The 24,944-nt window shown below is 40.1% G+C and overlaps 1 protein-coding gene across 4 annotated transcripts in view; it reads right to left on the bottom strand.

Annotated features, from left to right (window-relative positions):
- Window positions 1-1,727: 1,727 nt before the first annotated feature.
- The window catches only part of EPHA4 (EPH receptor A4), a 159,642-nt gene continuing 136,425 nt past the window's right edge, over window positions 1,728-24,944 (bottom strand). For 2 of the 4 annotated variants that reach the window (XM_006079637.4, XM_025278341.3), the window contains 7 exons: window positions 20,543-20,604; window positions 19,882-20,091; window positions 17,874-18,023; window positions 12,758-12,951; window positions 9,627-9,782; window positions 8,370-9,286; window positions 1,728-2,259 (listed from right to left, as the gene is read on the bottom strand). In XM_006079637.4, the coding sequence (XP_006079699.1) occupies window positions 9,172-9,286; window positions 9,627-9,782; window positions 12,758-12,951; window positions 17,874-18,023; window positions 19,882-20,091; window positions 20,543-20,604 (887 nt within the window). In that variant the 3' untranslated portion in view covers window positions 1,728-2,259; window positions 8,370-9,171. Of the gene's footprint in view, window positions 2,260-8,369; window positions 9,287-9,598; window positions 9,783-12,757; window positions 12,952-17,873; window positions 18,024-19,881; window positions 20,092-20,542; window positions 20,605-22,285; window positions 23,362-24,944 lie in introns of those variants that run through there. The other 2 variants (XM_025278340.3, XM_044937878.2) reach the window with 2 other exon arrangements.

Here is a 24,944-nt window from a genome sequence, read left to right on the forward strand (position 1 = left end):
CTTCTTCAGTATGAACTAAATTATAATATGCCTTATACATTCTAATTTTAACCACAGTCCTTGCATATTCCAACATACTTGGAGTGATACAAAAAAATAAATGTACTCTTCAGTGTGTATCAATGCTTGATGTTGTTTGGAGAATGTTTAAGAAGTGAAAATATTGCTTCTAGAACTTTCCTTTACTTGTCAGAATTTAAGTGTCTTCAGACAAATATTGAGGCTATAAGTGTGTATGGATTAATACACATATCCTTCACAGATTGAATACAAGAGGTCTCAAAAACACACACACCAGCAATGTAGCGAGCATAACCTTTCTTTAAAATAACTTTGTAAAACACACCAAAGCGTTTCATTTTTAAGATTGTTAAAAATAATTTGGGGCCAGCAAACACATGGTGAAGCTACTTAATTTGGTGCAGGGGAACAGCTTAATGCTGCCTAATGATTTAGCATCTGAGCATGACTTAGCATCTGCATTCACTAGGGCAGCATTCATTCTTGGGACCAGATATAGCCCCTGAAGTTGGTCTCCTGCCCTGACCTCTGGGGAAAGAAAACCCGCTCAGAGATTCAACCTCATTTCTTTATACATATTTTTTTCAGGCATCAATGCATAGGCACATCCCTTTAAAAATATATTAAAGTCCCCCAAAAGGGGTGAATTAACTTTGTCACTCTGGCATAGTTATGAGAATACAATGCCATACACCCTGTCAGAATGCAATAAATATTTATTGATGATTTTCTCTACTTATTCAACAACATAGGGTTTAGAATTTTTTCCCCATTTTTCCCTGATTTGATGTTATAGCTTATACAAATGGCCACAGTTTCTGCAACCATAGCTTAGAATAAGCAAGGCAGCCACTCCGATTATGAAAAATGGCAGTATGTTGGCTGGAGTTTGGTATATGTATTAGACCAAAACTGAATCTTCACACACTGGACCTTGGATTCCAGGAGGCTGATGCACCTTTGAGGGGCAGAGAACTTAGCTGCATATTCACAATGGCGGAACTTTCCGTGTACACTGGGAACCTGAAGTTGCTTGAGGCCATTTCACCCCAACTATGCTAACCTCAAGAGTCACTGGCATGTATTTTTCTGTGACACTGGGAGACAAAGTATTAATCCAGGACACATCATCTCGAAGCTGACACACACATCTACGTTCATCTCCGAAAGTATATGAATTGCATATATTTGTTCGCATTCAACAAGTCCATTTATGCAGGAAAACAAAGGCTACTTGTATTCCACTGGGGGGTACCAGACAAATTCCATCCCCTTCTCTCCCTCCACCAAGCAACTGGTGATTCAGATGAGGAGTTCAATCAGAATTTGTGATTTCGATGCTGGGTTGTCACCTGCATGGATTTAAATTTTAAAATCACTCCACCGCTAAGGTGAAAATGCCTCTGTCCAGAGCTGTAGGATGACTTATTAAGGTTAGGGTGGCTGCTACAAAATACACATTTAGATACAGGACATTTAATGCTTCCTGGCTGTTGTTCTAAGGGGACGGGGCATGGTCTCCAGGCCCACTGTCTCATGTGGCTCTTCATCTCAGAACAGGTGGCAAACCAGACCCCTCCATGGGTAGCATTCCACAACATTCACAGGCAGTTCTAAGCATGAGGTTATATACTCATACACACATACACACGCGTACACACAGGCACACCTATGTACACACATCAAAAGAGATAGTCAGCTCATAGTTAGTCTAGGAAAAAAATATATTTATATCACTGTGATGGCACACCCTGGGTATAACGTTGCTTCAGCAATGCATATCATAGGCAGCTCACGGACACTGGCTTTGTTCTGCGTGGTGGCACCTGATCTGGTGTCCATGGTAAAACCTGTAGCCTTCAGTCATTTGCTGCCACACCAGTGCAGCAGGGACGTACAGGAATGAGATATGGAAATACATATAAATAAAACCAAAGGAGTTCAGGAACAAGGGCTCTGCAGAGTTGGTGCTGCCAGACAGGACATTCCTCAGTGCAATGGGAGAACAGATGCTGAAGCTTGAATGTTTGCTGTTTCTTTCACCGGGAAAGAGGATTTGAAAGTCAGAAACATATTCTTTTCATCAATGAGTATCGTTTCATCAGTGTCTTTGCTCCAGAACTGTCATAGTAGAAGCAGAAGAAACACGTTCGGGAGGAATTGAGGAGGATGTGTTTTGTTTGCTCCTGTGGGCTTCAACAGGAAGGGCTGTGAGGCCAAGATAGCAGAATCTACTCCCTGTAGAGAAAAGAACAAGACTTCAGACAAAACAGCAACTGATCTTGCCAGCCAGTTGTCAACCCATGTAAGTACAGAGATGACTAGGTAAGGAGTTCAGGAGGAAGATCATAAATTCTTACTTTCCTCTTCTGACAAATGATAACTAAAATAACAACAAAAAAAGTTTATTAACATCTCAATCATTACAACTCTGAGTAAGATACTATTCATTTACCTATTATGTGGATGAGGACATGGAACCACAGAGAAGCTAAACAACTTGCTTGTGCTCATACATTTAGAAGTAGCAGAGCTGGAATTAGAATCTACCCAGTCTAAGCCTACAGCCAGGCTTTACCTACTATGGGAACAGTTTTTCTTTGCAATAAAAATTCTGACCTGTTATGGTTCATTTGTGCAAGAAGGACTTAGAGTTAGTGAAAGAGTGCACATTGTATTATTCTAAAAAGTCCCAGTATTTTCAAAGAGGAAACTGGTATATTCTGGGACACATCTGGAAATATCCCAATCCATCAATATTCAACAATATGATTGAAAAAAAAAAATGCCAACCATGAAATAAAAAGCATTAGGTATTTTTCACAAAGAGAAAGTGACTTCTAATGAAATATCTGATTAGTAAAAGATCCATGAAATATGCACCTAACAGGTAGAGAGAGGAGACCCAGGGTCATGGGTACAGTGAGGGGGGTCTTGAGACTGAAGCCCACCAAGAGCTAATAAGCCACAGTTGCCCTAATAACCTAGATTCCAATGAGGCTGGCACAATGCAATGGAACCACTGTCCTCTCGGTCATCAAAGAATTGACTCAAACCAAAAGAAACAATTCCTCTTCTTTTCTTTTGATAACTTTCCAACAAGACTGTTAATTGGACTGTAAAGACAGTGGTCATGTTAAGCTGTTGCTGGCCTCAAGTGTACAGCAAAATTAAGACCAATGCATCTCATGACAGATAATTTCCCTTGTTTTATCAAACCCATTTATCTGCTTGTTTTGTATATGTGCATGTTTATTGTAGGAGGGAGATACACAAAACTGAGTTTCTTGGTGGTAAATGACCGTTATATAAACTTGCAGAAAATACTTTATTTGGAGAAGGAATAATAAAATTTTCAGATAGATATTACTTCTTAAAGTTATAAATGTGGGTAAGGGCATAACTGCCAAGCCACTTATCAACATCATTCATTTGTGACAATTATGAAAAAAAAAATGAAAGAAAAAGGATCAGATTTATTTTTTGTACTGTTTTTCCTCTGGAAGCCAGTAACTCTGTCAGAGAGGTATGTATTTATTTACATGAAGGACAAAGTGGATTCAAATTTGACCTCTAATGGAGAATAACAAACTCCATAGGGATATGCACACGTTTTGAAGGTGATTTTCTTTTGCTCCTAGAAACCCCACCCTTCGAGGAGAGAGGTGTCTCAAAAACACATTTATCTCCTTTGTGTCTGCCAACTTCCTTCTTCACTAAATACCTAGATATAAATATATTTGTAATATTAAGTAGGCTATCTGGAAACTCAGTGTGTATATGAAAAGGACAGGAATTGGAAATGAGAAGTGTGGGAATGTGGAGACTTAAATCTAGCTGATGTCAGAATGAAAGGGAGAAAAATAAACCTCTTCTTCTTTGAATTCAAGCAACCTCTTTATGGTGGAGAATTGACTGAACAGAGACCAGACAAAGCATGTGGTCTGTGTGGGATCAGAAGTGAAAGATGTGACTTTCATGGTGACTAAATAAACAAAAGCATTGTTCCTTTGAGTCATTCATGAAGACATCAAAGTGTCTTTACCAACCAGTTCTTTTCATTGCAACGGGGTCTTGCCCATTTCACTCTTTCCAATTATAAAATAACGATTTCCTACATTTCAAGGCTGAATAACACAGGAGTGATCTTCCACCTTTTGTATAGATACGCACTTACCCCCAAACCCTCATAAACCCACTGAAAGTGAACAATCTTCACCTGGATGGTTCCCGACCACTGAGCTTCATTTCACCCTGCTGCAGCCTGTTGCAACAAAACATTTGGCTTCACAAGTGAAAGACAGGTGAATAACACTTGGGACACGTTGGAGGAAGACTACACTTTTCTTCTATGATGTTCAGTGTGTTCTGCATCTGAGCATGACATTTATACAACAACACCATGTGTTGGGAAAGGTGTTTCTATTGAAGTGTCATTATCTCTAATTTACAGGTGGAGGAACGGAGTTATAAAGAAACACACGGTGAACTTCCCAGTGTCAACATCGCGGTTGGCTTTGGAATCTAAGCTGTCTGGATGCCAGAATCTAGCTCCACACCCTGAGAAATAATACAAACTCCTATTGTCCTCAATCTCTCTTCCAATGTGGGTAGCTTCCTGGAAGCAGTGTAGTTCCACTTTTACTGTTACTGGATATTATTTTAGCCATTTTGGGGCCTTTCCATTGGCCTGGACTCAAATTCAGACAATGAGTCAAAATTAAGATTCAGAGGGCAACCTTTGAATGAATTTCATATTCTACTTTTCTCTCAATTCCCATCTGAACATTGCCAACATACCTGCTGAGATGTAACAAATCCACTCCAACATAGTATGTAACATTAACGTGCTAGGATATTTTAGAATTGACACACTCTATTTTTGGTTTTGTTTTGTTTTAATATTCTACTTTGAAAGAGACTCACAGATTAAGAAAACGAACTTAGGGTTGGTTGCCAGCAGGGAAGGGATAGTTAGGAGTTTGGGACAGTCATGTACACATTGCTATATCTAAAATGGATAACCAACAAGGTCCTACTGTATAGCACATGGAACTCTGCTCAATGTTATGTGGCAGCTTGGATGGAAGGGGGTTTTAGGGGAGAATGAATACATGTATATGTGTGGCTGAGTCCCTTCACTGTCCACCTGAAACTATCACAATATTGTTAGTTATACCCCAATACAAAAGAAAAAGTTCAAAAATATACAAATATTCTGTTTTGACTATGTTTAGAAAAATACCTCAAGTCTTAAGCTGTTGATTGTAAGAAAGCAAAACTTTAAATTATTCAATGTATGCAAGGTAACATTCTCTTTTTACTCATAGGATAACACTATAATGCCACCTTATTTGAATCGGACTATGGGAATTGAAAACAAAATACCCCACAGCTTTACAGAAGGAAAGAAATATATAGTTTCTTTTTTAAAAAGCAAGCGATCCCCTCACATTTGTCAACTCTTAACATGAATATCCAGAACTCCTAAACTTCAGCAGAAGTGGTGATAAAACAAAAATTCTTGGAGTAGTTTAAAAAACAAATTTCACATTCCTTCTGAACAGAAAAGCTTTTACAACTAATGTTGCAAAAAGGTTTTTACTAAACTGTCATGATTTGACAGCATCAAATTTAACATTTCTTGCTCTATAAGAAATAGCTTTCAGGATAAAACCAAGGTGGGGGAAAAGGTCATTAAAATCAACCAAGCTCTTGTTTAAAAGTGATAAAAGGGAAGAGTTTAGAAAGTTAAAATCTGTCCAGTCAAAAAAGTTAGGCTATTTGCTTCTAGGAATGAACATAATCATTTAAATTCACATGTTTTAAGAAGAAAATTCCGGAATTAAAGCAGAAGTACCTAAGGCTACTGGGCTTGATGGGTGAAAAGTCTGATTTTTTAGTTGGTCACTTTCTAATAATGAGTCAGTCAAGGTGACTTCCAAGTCTCACTGTTGCCATCTAGATAGGTCTCTCCCAGCTGATCTCGTTTGGTATCGGGGGCACTAGGGCAGGCCAGGAACATGGCTGGGCATGTATTGGAGAAAACCACACTCCAAAAGGAAACATGCACCCCAATGTTCACAGCCGCACTGGTCGCAATAGCTAAGGTGTAGAAGCAACCTAAAGGCCCACTGACAGAGGAATGGATAAATATATACAATGAAATACTATTTGGCCATAAAAAGAATGAAATAATGCCATTGGCAGCAACATAGACGGACCTAGAGATTATCATACTAAGTGAAGTAAGTTAGAGAAAGAAAAATACCATATGATATCACCTATATGTGGAATCTATAACACATATCATATGATATCGCTTATATATAGAATCTAAAATTAATGATGCAAATGAACTTATTTACAAAACAGAAACAGACTCACAGACTTTGTAAACAAGCTAATGGTTACCAAGGGAAAGTGTGAGGAAAGGATAAATTAGGAATTTGGTATTAACATATACACAGTACTATCCAGGTGGCTTAGTGGTAAAGAATCCGCCTGCCAATGCAGGAGACACAGGAGACTCAGGTTTGATCTCTGGGTCAGGAAGATCCCCTGGATGAGGAAATGGCAACCCACTCCAGTATTCTTGCCTGGAAAATTTCAGGGCCAGAGGAGCCTGGCAGATTGTAGTCCATAAGGTCGCTTAGAGTTGGACACGACTGAGTAACTGAGCATGTTTCAAATAGGAAAAGAAGTATGTCAAGGCTGTATATTGTCACCCTGCTTATTTAACTTGTATGCAGAGTACATCCTGAGAAACGCTGGTCTGGAAGAAGCACAAGCTGGAATCAAGATTGCCGGGAGAAATATCAATCACTTCAGATATCCAGATGACACCACCCTTATGGCAGAAAGTGAGAGGAACTAAAAAGCCTCTTGATGAAAGTGAAAGAGGAGAGTGAAAACGTTGGCTTAAAGCTCAACATTCAGAAAACGAAGATCATGGCATCTGGTCCCATCACTTCATGGGAAATAGATGGGGAAACAGTGGAAACAGTGTCAGACTTTATTTTTTTGGACTCCAAAATTGCTGTAGTTGGTGATTGCAGCCATGAAATTAAAAGACGCTTACTCCTTGGAAGGAAAGTTATGACCAACCTAGACAGCATATTCAAAAGCAGAGACATTACTTTGCCAACAAAGGTCCATCTAGTCAAGGCTATGGTTTTTCCAGTGGTCATGTATGGATGTGAAAAGCTGAGCGCCGAAGCATTGATGCTTTTGAACTGTGGTGTTGAAGAAGACTCTTGACAGTCCCTTGGACTGCAAGGAGATCCAACTAGTCCCTTCTAAAGGAGATCAGTCTTGGGTGTTCTTTGGAAGGACTGATGCTAAAGCTGAAACTCCAATACTTTGGCCACCTCATTCGAAGAGTTGACTCATTGGAAAAGACTCTGATGCTAGGAAGGATTGGGGGCAGGAGGAGAAGGGGACGACAGAGGATGAGATAGCGGCTGGATGGCATCACTGACTCGATGGACATGAGTTTGAGTGAACTCCGGGAGCTGGTGATGGACAGAGAGGCCTGGTGTGCTGCGATTCATGGGGTCGCAAAGAGTCAGACACGACTGAGCAACTGGATTGAACTGCTACTGCTGCTGCTAAGTCGCTTCAGTCGTGTCCGACTCTATGCGACCCCATAGAATCGAACTGATGCATATATAAAATAACCAACAAAGACCTACTATATGGCACAGGGAACTATATTGATCATCCTGTGATAAACCATAATGGAAAAGAATCTGAAAAAAGATGGACACATGTATATGTATAACTGAATCATTTTTTGGTATATCTGAAACTAATACAACACTGTAAATCAACTATACTCCAATCTAAAATTTAAAATAAAAAATTAAATTTAAAAAATGGTATGGTACATATCAAATACTCAAAAAAAAAAAAAAAAAAAAAAAAAAGGAAATGAAACCAATGGAAAAGACCTTCCAGAACTCCTCAACTGAAAAAAATTCTCCAAAGAATGGAATACATGCAGGCCCAATAAGGTTAGAGATTATTACCCAGTACCCAAAAGATGCTCAATAACCATTTGTGGCAGGAATGAAGGGCACCAAAGGGCAAGAGGACCCACACAGTATGAAAGAAAGCACAGCAAATGGAGGTCTAGATGCTGTCCTGACCTCATATGGTTTCTATTTCAATTCTTCCTGGAAGAACAGGAGAGAAGCCATATTACTTTGGGTCTGCTCTCCCACTGAAATCTCAACCCAAACTACCTGATCAACATGACAGATATTTACTGCTCAGTGTTTCGAATGAGATAAAGTTAAAAAACACTTTCACTAGAGAAAGACTCATTGCTGGTTCTTTTGTCTTACCTTGTAGATTTGGGCTTGCTTCTTTAAAGGAGGAAAGTATGAAAGTTCCCTACACAAGATTGTCACAATCCACTATCCATAAGGTAGTTACGAGAAGTTTGTAGAGTTCCCAAATAAGACTTATATGGCACAGCCTTGGGCCCAAAGCCCCTGATTTGCCCAGGAAGGGGGTATGGTGTTGGGATTTATTATTACTATTATTATTTTAAAATCCACTTTCCTCCTCTCTCCAGCCCCTCATGTCATCATAATCCACCAGGTGGCCGGAGCACAGGGCAGCAACATTGACGAATCACATGACGTTCACTTAGGTTTTATCCATTGTACGAACCAAGCCTTAAAAGTTACAACCGGGTCCTTTCAAAAAATGGTCCTGGGCATGGTCTTCATTCCAGTGAAAGAAGGATGGACTGTAGTTTATGCCACAAACAAAATACTACGGTTGTAATTCCAAATGAAGAGACGATCGAGGATGTCTCAGAGAAGCTCAGCGTCTGGCAGCAAATACGGCGTTGAAACTTGGAGGCGGTGGTCTATTTATATAGGTACATGTATTTTACAGATTAGTGATGGACGGATGTACTTCTGAGAAACAATTTGTTCCAAGTCTAATTCAAATGACGGTTGTCATTTCTGTAAGCCCCACGGTTTCAGCAATCTGTACACCAAGCAACGCTGCAGATTTTTTTTTTTCCTTTAATTTCAGAGGGCGAAGACGAAGTAAAAAAAGTGCAGTTCTTCAATTAAAGTGCATGGATGAGGTAAACTAATTTCAAGAGTTTTGAGTTTATTCAATACTGGCTCAGACTGGAACCATTCTGCCGTGTATCTGCTGCATTTGGGTTCTCATTGCCTGGACGCTGCTCAAGACCTTATTCTGGTGTGTGACAGCCGTGATGCCAATCCTGGCCAGGTCACTGTAAGTAGGGGGAGAAAAAAAGGAGGAGAGGAAAATATGATGAGGGCCGAGAATCTCTTCCGGGCTTCATGCAGACACACATTTGAATCAGCCACAATTAATACAGCACAACAAGGCAGGTGTATTAAAATGTTTAATTAAGCAATTGAACGCAACAATGTAGGTGCTTTATAGAGGCTGTGCAAAACTATACTCAATCAATCAAAATGAAAGGCATTCCAGTTTTCTTTAAAAAAAAAATGAGTAGGATGATTATGCAGCTCAAAGCAAAAAAAAAAGGAAAGGAAAATACTATTAAATCTAGATTTACCCTTTGTGTTACATCGCTGAGTACTTACTCCTGGTTCATGTGCACCACAGCCTCTAGCGTGGTATAACCAGCAGCAGTGAAGTTATCCTTATACCGGTCCATTTTAATGGCTTGGAGCCAATCGCCTACTGATACCACGGCGGAGAACTCGGGGGAACTCGGATCCAGCAAGGCAGTGTTAGGTCTGGAAATGGAACGAGAAAGTATAGACAGACAAGAATTATCAGTGAGATAACATGACTCAGAAGTCAGATGGTCCAAGACAGGGGAGGGGAACCAAAGTACCAAGAACGGACTTTAGATAGAATCACCAGCGACAAACGTCATCACGTTATTTTTCAAAGCTGCAAAAGCATGTCTCAATCACCCTACTTGTTTTTAACTTCATTTCCTGCATTTGTTTTATGTGGATCTCTTAATGCAGTAAGGATCAGAGCAGGTCTTTTAACAACCTAGCCTGGGGCAAAGGTTGGGGGGCGGGGTGGGGGGTCGGGGCGGCCCTTGTTGCTGAAACTGGCTCAGTCTTTGCAGAAAGACAGTCCCTGCCAGGACAGAATATCACAGACTTTAGTTCAGCAGCTGTGGAAACCTTAGTGAAGGATAAGTAAGGAAAACTGAGAGCTTGCAACCTGCCAGACTTGATGGAAGCAGAGAGAACACTGAGAGTTCAAGTCCGGCATGTTTCCAGCCAGGTTTGCAGGCAGGCTCAGTTCATTCAAACAAACGGGACAGCAGGGAGTTAATCCCCTCTTTAATCAACCCAGCCTGACCAGCACGTGTGCCAAGACTGGCAGGAAGAATGGCCACTTTGATCACTGTTTGGATTGTGGAATGTGCTTCTCGTCTTCCTTTGCTGGGGCTCCTAAAGAATCATTTCAACAAATTCTAAGCACTTCTTATTAACTTATTTATTAGTTGACGCATTTCTCGGGCCAGGTGTTTCACATTAGATCACCATCAAGAGCAACTAGAGTTCAAGGTAAGTGATCTGTCCTCCTTCACGAGATTGATAAACAATAAATAACCTATTCATGGAAAATATTTATTAAGTGAATTACAGTCATCTTGATCCTCAAACTACTTAATAACCATAGGATAAACATTAATAGGGTATTTTATACACCTTCACTATAATTTCCTGCATTGCAACCCTGCTACTTATTAAATTCTATTTTCTTAAACTTCCTTTCTATAGAAACTACAGAATGCGGTTGCTCTTAACATTTTGATCTGATTTTCGTCCTGTGACTATGTTCCTTGAACATGAACATCTAAATCAGAATTATATTATCATCCTGAATTTTCAACCAAAAAAATCCTTTTCTTGTAAAAAAAAAAAAAAATCAAGCCTATCTAATGGCCTAACTTTCTACATAGTAGAATTAATCCAATCCATTTTTCATTTTAATTTTTACCTGTTGTTTTGATTTGCATAACTTCTATTTTATATAAATATACTAACAAAAACTTGTTTTATCAATCAGTTCTATCCAAATAATAGCTTGTTTATAACCTTTCTCTTTGTCCACTATATTAATTAAATAAAATTTTCCGGGTAATATTCTACAGATTTTTATGGTAAGAATAATCAAGATTTCATTCTTCCCCCAATTTTGAACCAGTAACAAATATGGCCACATAGAGTTTGAGATATTAGTGTTGAATGTTTACCAGGAATGTTTGTTAATGGACAAAAAAAAAAAAAATAGTTTGCATTTACTGCTAACTTTAACCAAGAGCAGTAGAAGAGCAACATGGAGGCACTACGTACCTGACAAGGTTAAAATGACCTTAGAATGAAAATATCCTTACTCAGTATTAATTAATTCTAAGGGTCATTCTCAAGCTTATTCTGGAAGCCCTTGTGCTCTTTCTGGAACACTGTGACATTTGCCTAATTTTGTGCTGAATCACATACCACGCTGTACTACATCCCATTATCAGCAAGCAGTAAGAAGTATCAAAGCTCTGTAAGTACTATCAACAAGAAAAATTCAGAAGTGAGAAAAGTGTATCCAATAACTCAGTTTGTTCTACCTTTTGGTGCAAAGCACTATACAGAGTTAGCATGCTACCAGGAGAAGCCTCAAGTACCAAAGAACTGGACTTGGACCTTCAGACAAAACACATGGGATCGGGAGCTGGAGATCTAAAAGTTGGGGGAGGTTTTCCTTGGAACAGAAGAAACTAGTTACACCTGGAAAAGAGGTCTTAGCGCCATCTACTTTCCTCCTCTTGGGGAAGAGAATAACCAAAAATAGGCCAGAAATGATGGGAGATTTTATTTTAGGTCACTTGCAGTATCTTTATCTTCTCTCTGGACTGAAATGCTTCTTTTTTGCTCTTTCCAATGAAGTGCATATATGTGTGTTAAGTCGCTTTAATCATGTCTGACTCTTTGCCGCCCTATGGACTGTAGTCTGCCGGGCTCCTCTGTCCGTGAGAGTCTCCAGGCAAGAATAATGGAGTGGGTTGCCATGCCCTCCTCTAGGGGATCTTCCTGACGCAGGGATCGAACTTGCATCTTGCGTGGCTCCTGCATTGCAGGTGGATTCTTTACCTATGAGTCACCAGGGAAGCCCCTTCCAATGAAGTAACTATTTTATGGGTGGGCCAATCATTCTAATTTTAAAAACTTTTCTCAAATATTCATCTGCATGTTTGTAACTTGATCCTGTTTCCTTCTCCTCTTGAAAGACTCAGAAAAGAGCAACTTTAAGAACCAAAACCGGTGAATTCTCTTGCCTCAATTCACATTTTATTGACTCAGAGCTGTTTTGGAATCCTTATTTTTTGTTCCTATGTTTCTTCCCCTTTCAAAATATAGCATCTAGTAGCCTGACTATCTTCCAAAAGTACATTTTATCCCTCTAAGTTGTCAGTTACAGCCTCACAAAATAAGCACTTGTGCTTTTCCTTTGCTGTTTTTTTAAAAACATTTGTTTTTCTGACTTTTGTTTGAGGCCTGACAAGTACAAGGCTCTTCAAAACGGCGAACAGAAAACTACCTGAAATACTCCACTCAAGGAGGAAGAAGCCACCCAGGTTGCAGACCTGTGATGTGGCCTCTGACTAAAAGCCAGAAATTAAAGTGAGTAACCCTTGCATGCCACCGCTGAGGTATTCTTTCACACATCACTATTAAGAACCAGGGCTGACCTGGAGCTCTCGGTCCCTGTCCTCTTCAAGCTGTTGGGATTGCGGATGAGTTTGTCCAACATGTTGACAATCTGCCCGAATTTTGGCCTGTCGCTCCTCTCCTTCTGCCAGCAGTCTAGCATCAGCTGGTGGAGCGCGATGGGACAGTCCATTGGAGGGGGCAGCCGATAGCCTTCCTCGATGGCTTTAATCACCTAGCAAAAAACAAAAAAACAAAACCCACAGAATGGTATGTTAGTTTGCCAGGCAATCTGTTGTTAGAGGTTTACCCTCCTGCTCAGCAAGTTCCCTGTCCATTAAGCTGCCAGCAAGCTTGAGCATGGGAACGGCTCCAATTCTTTCACAGAAGCCAGAGCTGGACCTGAGCATTGCTGGCAGCAGGGCAGGGAAGCCAGCCGTTGCTATGAGGGGTTCTCAAATGGCAGACAATGCCCATCAGGAACTCCAAAGTGAAGATGCCTCAGGGTTCCAAGGCGGTTAGAACCCAATCAGACCAACCACATGGTGTTGGCCTGGCCCCCAGAGACCCAAGGGCAATGACCTTCTCTGTTCTTCTATCAGCTAAACGCTCTTAGCAAAAGAGATTCTAGCTTAGTTAAAGGCTTTAAAGACATTCCTTAGGATGCCTCCAAAATGAAAGTCCTTTTGCGTCACTTTAAGCCTGTGTCTTCTTTTATTTTTTTTGGCCACACTGCATGAGATGCAGAATCTTAGTTCCCTGACCGGGGATGGAACCCATACCCCTTGAAGCATATCTTAACCACTGGACCACGAGGGAAGTCCCAAGTCTGTGTCCGCTTGCTCAGACAGCTGATGGGTCAATACCAGAGCCTGTCTTCCAGTTCAGAAGACACTACTTCTCTTAATTAGCACATTCTTCAACCCCTCCAGATGCCCCACCATTTTTACTTTTGGAAGACCAAAATACATAATTTGCCAATTCTGTGTCTCTTTCTTGGTCTCAGCTGATCCTGCTAAAGATACTAATAGACAGATTAAAAAATATAAAAATAATAATTTAAAAAACCTTCTTTGGGGGATTTATATTTCAAGGGGACCCTGACACATCTAAGGAAGACAGTTATAATGGTAGGTGAAAATTGCCATCAAGAGTGGTCCTCCTGCCAAATAAGTCATTCCATAGGTTTTCTTCTAATTCTGACTTTTCTAATTGTCTTCACAGATATTACAATATTTTTCTCATTGAGTTTTCTCTAAACCCCTGTTCTTCAGGGTGTGAATCCCAGTAACAGTATGGTAAGCCTCCTGCCCAGGTTAAAGAGGGGAATTACTTCTTAATTTCTTGGCTACTCATAGCTTTGTTTATGAGTATCTTATATGATTCTGGAGGTACTTTTGTTTGAGGATGTTTAAAAGTTTTGTTTGTTTTTAAATCAGTCCTCCCACCCTCCCCGCACCCCCGCCCCCGCCAAAAAAATGATAGTTCCTAGTTCCAACCACCACTGGCTGCAGCCATCTCAATGATCATGACGGAGTTCCCCTGTGGTGCATCTATTACTGCTCAGTGATCAGCCTTCAACAGAAAATAATCAATTCAGCTGGGTCCAGTTTCTATACAGCAGTATTCTGTGGTTCTTTTTAACCAGGATACTGTTTCCGTGTAACAATTATCTTGTGATTTATTAAGCCCTCTGAATCCTTTTCTCCCATGTATTTTTGCCAACCTCCTACCGTATTCATCTTAATTTACTCCTTCTAAAGCAGACTTCTATATGCTAATTCACTGAGCATGCTTCTATTTATTTCTGGCAATATTAGGTCAGTTTGACCCTTTGACTTTCTTTTATCTTTCCAGGTGCATGGTGTTGACTCTAGACTTGATGAAAACATTTTACATTGAATTGATGGGAATGTGAGCAACACTGGGCTGATGCCAGGTGAACACAATTTGTTATAAACCCTCAGACTGCTTAGTATTCTTGCACTAGCTCCCTATCCAATGCCAGCTTGGAAGATGGCTTGTGGGTGAACAAAGCATATTTTCTCAGTTTACTGCTAAATGTTTGGGGCTGGGGGCTGGAGGGAGAGAGACGATTAAAACAAACTTGATGAAAAACTTGATAAATTTAACATATTTTTAACAGTTACTTTGACTCCATTCACCATATGCCAAATGAATTCTCCCATGAAAGTAATTCTCCAGTTACATTTCCTATTGATTGCTGTTCTACACAGACTCCAACACAGAGAGAAAGACATGTGAATAATAGATCAATAATATTTGTGGGGGTGAATTGGCTTCAGATGCTTTTACATGGATAAAGGCAGACAACTAAAAGTTTAAAACAATGAAATTGTTTTAATATAATATCAGATCAGATCAGATCAGTCGATCAGTCGTGTCCGACTCTTTGCGACCCCATGAATCGCAGCACGCCAGGCCTCCCTGTCCATCACCAACTCCCGGAGTTCACTGAGACTCATGTCCATCAAGTCAGTGATGCCATCTTAATATAATATAGAAACTGTCAAAACTAAGTCTGAAAATATTTATTTAGGGTGGGAAAAATGACATCTTTAGATATTCTGCTTTTATGAGCACTTGGCTGCTGCTCTCAACTGAAATAAACACAAACTTAAACTATACAATAATTAAATAATACAGACACTATTCCTTCTTTGAGGGCTTCTCTGGTGGCTCAGTAGCAAAGAATCCACCTGCCAATGCAGGAGATGCAGGTTAGTACCCTGGGTTGGGAAGATCCCCTTGAGAAGGAAATTGCAACCTACTCTAGTATTCTTGCCTGGGACATCCCATAGACAGAGGAGCCTGGTGGGCTACGATCCATGGGGTTGCAAAACAGTCAGACACAACTTAGTGACTAAACAACAACAAACTCCTTCTTCTAGGTTGTTGGCCTTTGTTTCTCTGCATGTCTCTTACTCAAAACCAAATGTTACTACAAGAAAGGTAGTTGCAGGTGTCTTCATAATCACATCAAACAGTAGATTACACATTGCTCACTTTCGTAGTCTGTCTCTGTGAGAGTTGGACTATAAAGAAAGCTGAGAGCCCATGAACTGATGCTTTTGAACTGTGGTGTTGGAGAAGACTCTTCAGAGTCCCTAGGACTGCAAGGAGATCAAACCAGTCCATCCTAAAGGAAATCAGTCCTGAATATTCCTTGGAAGGACTGATGCTGAAGCTGAAGCTCCAATACTTTGGCCACCTGATGCAAAGAACTGACTCACTGGAAAAGACCCTGATGCTGGGAAAGATTGAAGGCAGGAGGAGAAGGGCACAACAGAGGATGAGATGGTTGGATGGCATCACTGACTCGATGGACATGAATTTGAGCACGCTCTGGCAGGTGGTGATGGACAGGGAAGCCTGGCATACTGCAGTCCACGGGGTCTCAACGAGTCAGACACGACTGAGTGACTGAACTGAACTGAACTGAGTCTGTCTCCAGCCTGTAATTATCTATCAGTTATGCTAGCGGTTGTCTTTCTTCCTATTTGTTATGAACCTTCCTTTATAATTTATAGGTACTACAGTGTCAAAACTACCATTCCTCTTAATCTGGTCAGAGAATTCTTTTTGCCCCACTGGACACAGAGTGCATTAGCTTCTGTATTGCTCTAAACATTCTTCTACTGATTAAGCAACCAGAATCCTATTTCTTGAGTGCACCTGGTTTTTCACTTAATTGTCAAGGTTTTGCAACATCCTGTTGTTTCAAGACAAGGCAAATGGTCAGGTAACATTCCACTTCAGAGAAAAAAAAAAAAAAACTTTTTCTAAAATAGTTTTTATTGATGAATTGAGTATCACCCATTCGTAAACACACTAGATGCTAATATTTCACTTCACCCAAAAATATTAGGAAAGTTTTAAAAATGACCATTTCATTTTGTTCTGATTTCCAACCCTTCTAGAACTAATACTTTCCTAGAAATAGCTAGTAAGTGTCCTAAGAAGACCCCCCTGGTCTAGGTTTTTTTTGTTGTTTTTTTTTTCTTTCTCACTGGAGATGTTTGTAATTAAATTCTATTACTCTGGAATCTTATTAGTGTCATTATTGAATGCTTTTCTAAAATTGCAGGCACTGTGGATACTCCCATACGAAGTAGTCCAGATGGTACATTTAAAGGGATGTGCATAATTTACAAAGGGTCATTTAGTGAAGCTTTATTTTAGAGTCCTCAAGGGGCAAGCTCTAATTACAATTTTGCCAGCTTTAAAATATTCACTGGTTTTCTTCCAATAAAACTTTCATGTCAATTTCACTGCATGTGAAATGTGTTTTTCATACATCCCTGCATTTTCTTAACACTCAAAGTTTAATTTTGTTTCAGTATGAACTTGAAAGCTAACCAACTAAAAATACTGTTCCATATCACTAATCAGTTGAGCTATGCATCTATCTGTCTTATCAATCTATCTCCCACACTATACTATTTAGGCTTTGTAGTTTTGATCCTTGAAATCAATGACCATAAGTTTTAGCTAGATTGCTAGACGGAGAAGGCAATGTCACCCCACTCTAGTACCCTTGCCTGGAAAATCCCATGGGCGGAGGAACCTGGTAGGCTGCAGTCCATGGGGTCGAGAAGAGTTGGACATGACTGAGCGACTTCACTTTCACTTTTCATTTTCATGCATTGGAGAAGGAAATGGCAACCCACTCCAGTGTTCTTGCCTGGAGAAGCCCAGGGACAGAGGAGCCTGGTGGGCTACCGTCTATGGGGTCACACAGAGTTGGACACAACTGAAGCGACTTAGCAGCAGCAGCAGCAGATTACTAGACACGTTTGTATTAGGACCCTAAAGTTTAATGTATCAGTTCACACTCAACACTTACTCCATCATATGGTAACATGAAAGTGAAAGTGAAGTCGCTCAGTCATGTCTGACTCTTTGTGAGCCCATGGACTGTAGTCTACCAGGCTTCTCTGTCCATGGGATTTTCCAGGCAAGAGTACTGGAGTGGGTTGCCATTTCCTTCTCCAGGGGATCTTCCTGACCCAGGGATCGAACCCAGGTCTCCTGCATTGCAGGCAGACGCTTTACCCTCTGAGCCACCAGGGAAGCCCATTAACATGAAACTTCCTGCATCTCAAAAAACATATCTTTCAGAACATAAAGACTCACATCTTGATTGGACATGTCCCAATAAGGTCTCTCTCCATAGGACATCACTTCCCACATAACGATCCCGTAGCTCCATACATCACTTGCAGATGTGAATTTACGATAGGCAATTGCTTCTGGTGCAGTCCACCGGATAGGAATCTTGCCACCCTGTGAACATCCAAGCTCTAGATTATTCCCCAAGTACGTTGATGTGCCCTTTTAGTTCCTGAATGTTACAGTTTCTGAATGCTATTACTGTGTGCCAAGCAGGACAACAGCATTCCTGAGGTAGTTTTCCAAACAACCACAAGATACTGGTTTATTCTAACGAAAATGTTCCAGGTTGAGACAGTTCTCATATGTTTGCTTAAGTTATGGGGAAGTAAACAACTAATCTCCTTAATTATTTTTTTAAATATTATCTGGGCTCTGCTTAAGGCAATACTGTAGTAGAAAGGATATTTCAAGTTTTACAAAATACACATTATCTGTGGTGTATACCAACGAACGTGCAGCTGAGAGTAATTTTGACTTCTTGTTGGATTCTCTTACCCAGCAGCACAAAACCAATACTTAGTACTGCTTCAGAAATCATGAACTAAGGAAGTTAAATATGAATATTTCTATATATTCCACTGTCATCCAACTCTGACAGAACACGAGAAACATGCCTAACTTAGCTAGAAGATAATATGTTGAACAGGCTCTTAGAGGAAGTCAAATAGTACCAGATGCTAGAGCCATTACTGATTTTAATGGAGGGAGGGCGGGATTTTGATTATTTAATTTTCTAAAAAGACACCTGCAAAAATGGTAAAGCAATTGAATATTACCCCCCAAAAGTTTAAAGGTCTCAAATGTCTCTTGTTGATTATGCTTATGTGCAAGGTATTTTTAATGGAGTTTCAAATTTCTTAGGGTTCCATCTGGGGAAATTAATTCAACTTTAATTCAGACCCTTAAACTGTTCAAGAGGACATCATTTAAAAGTCTTCTTTGCTTCATTAGGGCTACTAAAGAGGGCAATAAACTGTACCATAAATTTCATTGATTCACTATACTTCACACCGTTATTACATTTATGCTTGTTCCATGCAGTGAGAGACACTTGTGCTGCCTTCCTTAAATATTTTGGCTATATAAATGTATTATTCGAGAAGCTTCTTTCTGCTTTCCCTTCTCCAACTACTGGGGGAAATAAAAAGTCTTTAGCATTGACAAAGGCATATTCTTTGCTGAATGAATGGACTTAGAATTTTGGAGAAGGTATGTGTAAGAATCAAAACTACAGCCATAGAAATGGAACACTACCAGAAAACATGCTCGCGCGCGCACACACACACACATCAAACTATATCAAAAAAATCCCTAATGCTTACTATTACAGATGCAAAATGGTTAGCATTAAAGGAGGAAAATGGCTGGTCTGCTTCATGTTGATTTTAACAGTGTCAGCCCTAATGGCCAATAACTTTTATGATTCTGTGTTTATTCCATTAGTATCTTATATTCAGATTGTCCAGCTAAGATAGCAAAGCCATTAACTGTATACTGATAACTCTTCACCATGCCTTAATCCCGGCTTATCTACTAGTAGTAAAATGCAGGCCATTAGATACTGGGAAACCTTGTGTAGTGTAAATGTTTTATAAATCCTGTATATACATTCTCAGATTCGGTAGGCAGCTGACTAGAAACACTGTTCTGTCTTGTTTAAAATAAGATTTTTTTTTAAATAATGAAAAGGAACCATGTATAAAATCTAAAACAAACTAACTGGAAGAAAGGAAGGAAGCAAAGTAGATTAAGTGTGAAAAAATACAATAATGTGACGCTCTAAACTGTGATCATACATCTAGAGCGTATTTCAAAATTTCTCTTGGAAACATGGTTTTAAAACGGATGCATGGCTATGAAGAGGCTCTGAAGGATGAAGTAACTTATAAATATCATGAAGGGCTTAAACATCAAGTGAGAGGAACAGTTTCATTAGAGTCAAAGCTCAGAGGTCACAAACCCTTCTTACCCTGGTGGTATATGCTGCTTCTGGATCGTCCTCTAGCACTCGGGACATGCCAAAATCAGATACTTTGCAAACCAAGTTGCTATTGACCAGAATATTCCGTGCAGCCAGGTCTCGATGGACATAGCTCATATCAGATAAATACTTCATCCCAGACCCAATGCCACGAAGCATGCCCACCAGCTGAATGACCGTAAATCTGCCATCATTCTTCTGCAGAGGAAAGGAATGAGGTACAATCTCATTAACATTAAGCCTAATTAATTTTCACAAAGCATTTATTACTTGGATCTTTTTTGATATCTGTATCCGGTGTGCAGTGAAATTCAATACGATTTCCGGGCCTTTTGGACCAAAGTCACTAATTCATGAGTAGAGTATGAGCAAGGAGCTGGGTTTGCTTCCTGTGATAGATGGAAATTATCCAACTGTAATGAATCTATGGCTCCAACAACCCCACAATACAAAAATAAATCAAATGCTACCCTCCTTGAACATGGACTATTAAAGAGCCTTTAAAAATCACATCATTCTCTATTTCTCCTCTTCCTCCTCTGCCCCATTAAAAAAGGTCTGTGTACAACCAAACAGAGCACACATTCAGAGTGTGTTAGAGTTTTCGAAATACCAACATTCTTGGGTTTAATATAAAGTAGTTACATACCCTGAGGAATGCATCCAAGGAGCCATTCTCCATGTACTCTGTTATGATCATTACTGGTTTACCTAGAGTTTCCAGAAAGAAAAACACAAAACCCTTGATGAGCACTGCAGTTAATGAGATAAAAATGGGCTGTGCACAATTTTCCTGCCAAGACACCTGTCTTGTGCGATCTAATTTAATTAAAACAAGCCAAGCTTATGCCTCAGCTGTGGGGAGCTAGGAATGAAATATTAAAAGGACGAGTAGGTTTAAATTCCATCTGGAAGGTTAACCCTTTGGGTGGCTTGTTGACAAGGTCTTTAACTAAAGTGGCCTCCAGAACCCAGGGGCATGTGATGAGTATTTGCTCTCTCAAGGAAATGGAGAAGAAGATAAATGACCCATTTAAAGGAAAAAAAAAAATCTTTAGGATAATTAATTAATTTTGCCCCCAGAAGAGACAATTGTGCAATGCTAAAGGAATCAATGAACAGAGAAAAGTTTGTTTTTTTTTTTAACCTATTTAGAGAAACCCAAGTTTCCAGGAGCAGTAGCTATGCTGAATACTTCATTACCTGGAACTCATCTTAAAGCTCAAGCAAGTACAATCTTAGCTTTTCCCCCTGCCTCACTTGGGTCAGGGGCTATAGCCTTTCTTTTCCCTTTTCCTATCTATCAATATACTCAGTCTATTTGCTTCTTTAAGATGCCAACCTCAGCAGCAGCAACATCACAGGAAAGGGTCAATAAGTGGTTTCAACCTAGCAGCAATTTTAGTTCAGGACTGGAACATTTGTGCACCCCAGTCCCCTTTGTAAGCAAAGAAATCAAAATGATTTTAAGTTTGGAGAAGTAGGGGCACACTTTCATTTCGCTTTCGTTTTCTTTCTGAGGACCTTAGGAAATCAGGATGGTTCTTTAGTTTCTTAATCCCTGGCAATGGACTCAAGGTCTGAAGTTCCTTCTTTCTAAAGGTATTTGTAGGGTCTCAAAGACTCAGACATGACTGAGTGACTTTCACTTTCACTTTTTCTTTTGTGGGAGTGAAGAGGGAATCAAAAGTAAATCTTTGCTATTTTACTAAGGCTAGGGGTAAAGCCAGAGAAGGCAATGGCAACCCACTCCAGTACTCTTGCCTGGAAAATCCCATGGACGGAGGAGCCTGGTAGGCTGCAGTCCATGGTGTCGCTAGGAGTCGGACACGACTGAGCGACTTTGCTTTCACTTTTCATTTTCATGCATTGGAGGAGAAAATGGCAACCCACTCCAGTGTTCTTGCCTTGAGAATCCCAGGGACGGGGGAGCCTGGTGGGCTGCTGTCTATGGGGCCGCATAGAGTCAGACACGACTGAAGCGACTTGGCAGCAGCAGCAGCAGGGGTAAAGCAAAGAAAATAGAAGCGAGTCCCTGGGAGGAAAATAAAATATTAGTTTGATAAGTCAAACTAATTTTTGACTTATCAAAAATACTCATTGTCGTCCTTGTGGTTATGAGTTAATCATGGAAACTGGACTGGGATGTGTCATTGCCAGAAAGTCCCCAGAATTATTCTAAACGGATACATTTTCCACCCTACCCCTATCAAATTAGACTCTCTACTAGCATAGGGAAAGAGAATATGTCTTCATTTCAAAGGCCAAATTTTATTTATTTTTTTTTCTTTTCTTTTCTTTTATTTTTATTTATTTATTTATTTTAATTTTATTTAATTTTATTTTATTTTTAAACTTTACATAATTGTATTAGTTTTGCCAAATATCAAAATGAATCAGAGCAGAAGTTTTTAATATCAGTGAAGTCCCATTTATTAATTTGTTTTTTGGTTATGCACTGGGTGTTGTGCCGAAGAAATCTTTCCAAGGCAAACATGTTGAATTAGGAAACAACACCTTGGACGTTTTATTTACAAGGGATGAAGGAAAGCGGACAGAAGCAGCAGGAATCTCGGTGTAGACTAAAGGATGAATAAAACCATTTCTAATCTCTTTTCCCTTGACTGCTGGGAGAGGTCCCTGACTGCCTTGCCATCCTCTGTCAATATAAATAGGAAGCCCTGAGTCCTTAGACTCACTGACCCTCTACATCCGTGACCACACAGAAACAAATGCATCTAAATGAGTTTTAATGAACCTGCCTCAATCAAATGCTACTTTGTCAACTCATGAGAAAGGGTGATTCCCCTGGCGGTACATTAACACCTACTTCCATTTCACCAGGCCCCTCTGGAAATGTGGGGAAGACAGCACAAGGTTCTAAAGAGAGGCGGGTAGTGGCGAGAATTTATAGTCTCTGTCCATTTACAAAGTTACTCAAGGAACTCAGACTCTCACTTCACCTTTTCACCCTTACACCTCCCTAATCTGACAGTTGGCATCATCTTCACAATTTTTCTACATTCCTTTTCCTGTTTATTAAAAGTATCCATTTGTCAGAATCTATGAGCACTACAAGATAAATAAAGATGAATGTCTGCATCGGCACAGAGGGGCTTATAAAATGGGTCCCAGTTGGACTCCTGGGTGGAGGCATACCCATCCCCAGAACAGGCAGGGATGTCATGGGGAAGGGAGAGGTGGGAGGGGAGGGGTGGGGGAAGGGGATAGCTCCTCTGGTGGAAATTTTAAATCATTTTAATTCAGTGACAACTGCATTATGCAAATGCATCCAGTCGTTTATAACAGTTACAGCTGTAATAGGTACGGGTTTTAGAGAGGCACGGTGGGATTTTAGCACAAAGATCTCCTGTTTCTTCTCTCTTCTGCAGAGGTGCTACAAAAATCACCGTCTGCCCCAGGAAAAACACCCCAAGCTGAACAGAGCCTCCTTGTGAGAAAATGGACCTGCAGAAGTAAGGGAATGTTATCTTTTAATTAAAGAAGTGAAGGGCTCCGGGCAAGCCCAGATGCCACCGGCTACAAAAAAAAAAAAAAAAATGCTGTCTGTAAAACTAATCTTAAAAAGCAAATAGAGCTATTCTATGCTAATTATAGCCTTCACCTTAGGTGGAAAATTATATACCCTTAGCACCAAGGTTCCTTTTTTAAAGGATTCCAAAGCTGGGGGAAAGATGTACTTCTTAAGACATAATAATACCAGTTAACACTTAAGTTTTTTTTTTTTTTTAATTTGCTATATAAGCATTATGCCATACACCCTAAATATTTCATTCAAAACAACCTTGTAAGGCAAGTTCTATTTTTATCTCTATTTTACAGATGAGGAAACAGAGAGCTTGAGTAACCAGTCAAGACCTCACAATTTACTAGCAGAAGATGGTGTGCAAATCTTTGGTCACTAGGCCAAAGAGACTCAAAATGTGGTCCCAGGGACTACAGCATGGTTGACCTTGAGCTCTTTAGATCATGAGCTCATGGACCCCTAACCACTGAATCAAACCTCTGAGGATGAGGTCCAGGAAAGTGTTTCAACGAGTTTTCCAGAAATCTGATATATGTTTAAGTCCGAGGACCCCTAAATGAATGTATATTTGCCACAACTTTCTAGTAATTCCTTATTTTCCCTGCCTAAAGATTGTGTAGCCTTGCACATTATTGACCTCTTTGCCCCAGACCTAATGTCCAGTGTTTATACTCTTTGAATCGCCCCCACTTCACCCACTGCAGCCACCACTCTGCACTGGTTGATGGAGGATGCTTTTCCCAGGCACCTGGAATCAAATGGTACACTGGCTTCCTGGAGACGTAGCCCCAGGCTTACACGATCCTTGACTTGTAGTAACTGTAGTAGGTACTAAGACTTCTGGAATATAGCCACCTTCAATAGGAACCATTTCACCTGCCTTGTTCATGTGGTGCTTTATAAGTGGGTCTTAGCCAGCCTTACAGATGTATTCAGGGTTTGCTTCGCAAAATGCATCTGTTGAGCTGTGTCATATTTTAACTGAAGCGTGGTTCACGGGCTCAGCAAATGCTAATGGACTAAAAAAAGGAAGGTTCAACCAGGTGTTACTGGAAATAGGTGCTGAACTGCAACTGTTATAAATCAGGCCGAGCAGACAAGCAAATCCCCCAATATAACAGATTTCCAGGATGCACTCCCCGCATCTGGAACCAAAGCTTCAAGCACAAGGTGTGGCGAAGTTCTGTAGTGTTTTATAGGAAAAGTACTTAAAATTTATTTTGCTTACCATCTGCTTGCGCCTACCCTGTGACAATCAGTTTGGTCTAGCAAACATTTGAAAGATGGTGAGGCATACTAAAAATCTGCAATATTAATTTTGCTAAAATCTCACACAAGCTGCTTTGGAAATAGAGTATCAGCCTACACCACAGACCCATTTAGAACTGACTACAAGATTAATGACTTGTCCTGCACTGATTTCCTCCTATTAGCAATCAGTGGGTCTGTTCCATCTGTCATTTCCCTGGAAAGAAAATGTGTGTTTAATTTGCCAGTAACTTCT

The sequence above is a fragment of the Bubalus bubalis genome, chromosome 2, assembly GCF_019923935.1.
Source record: "Bubalus bubalis isolate 160015118507 breed Murrah chromosome 2, NDDB_SH_1, whole genome shotgun sequence".
Lineage (NCBI taxonomy): Eukaryota > Metazoa > Chordata > Mammalia > Artiodactyla > Bovidae > Bubalus > Bubalus bubalis.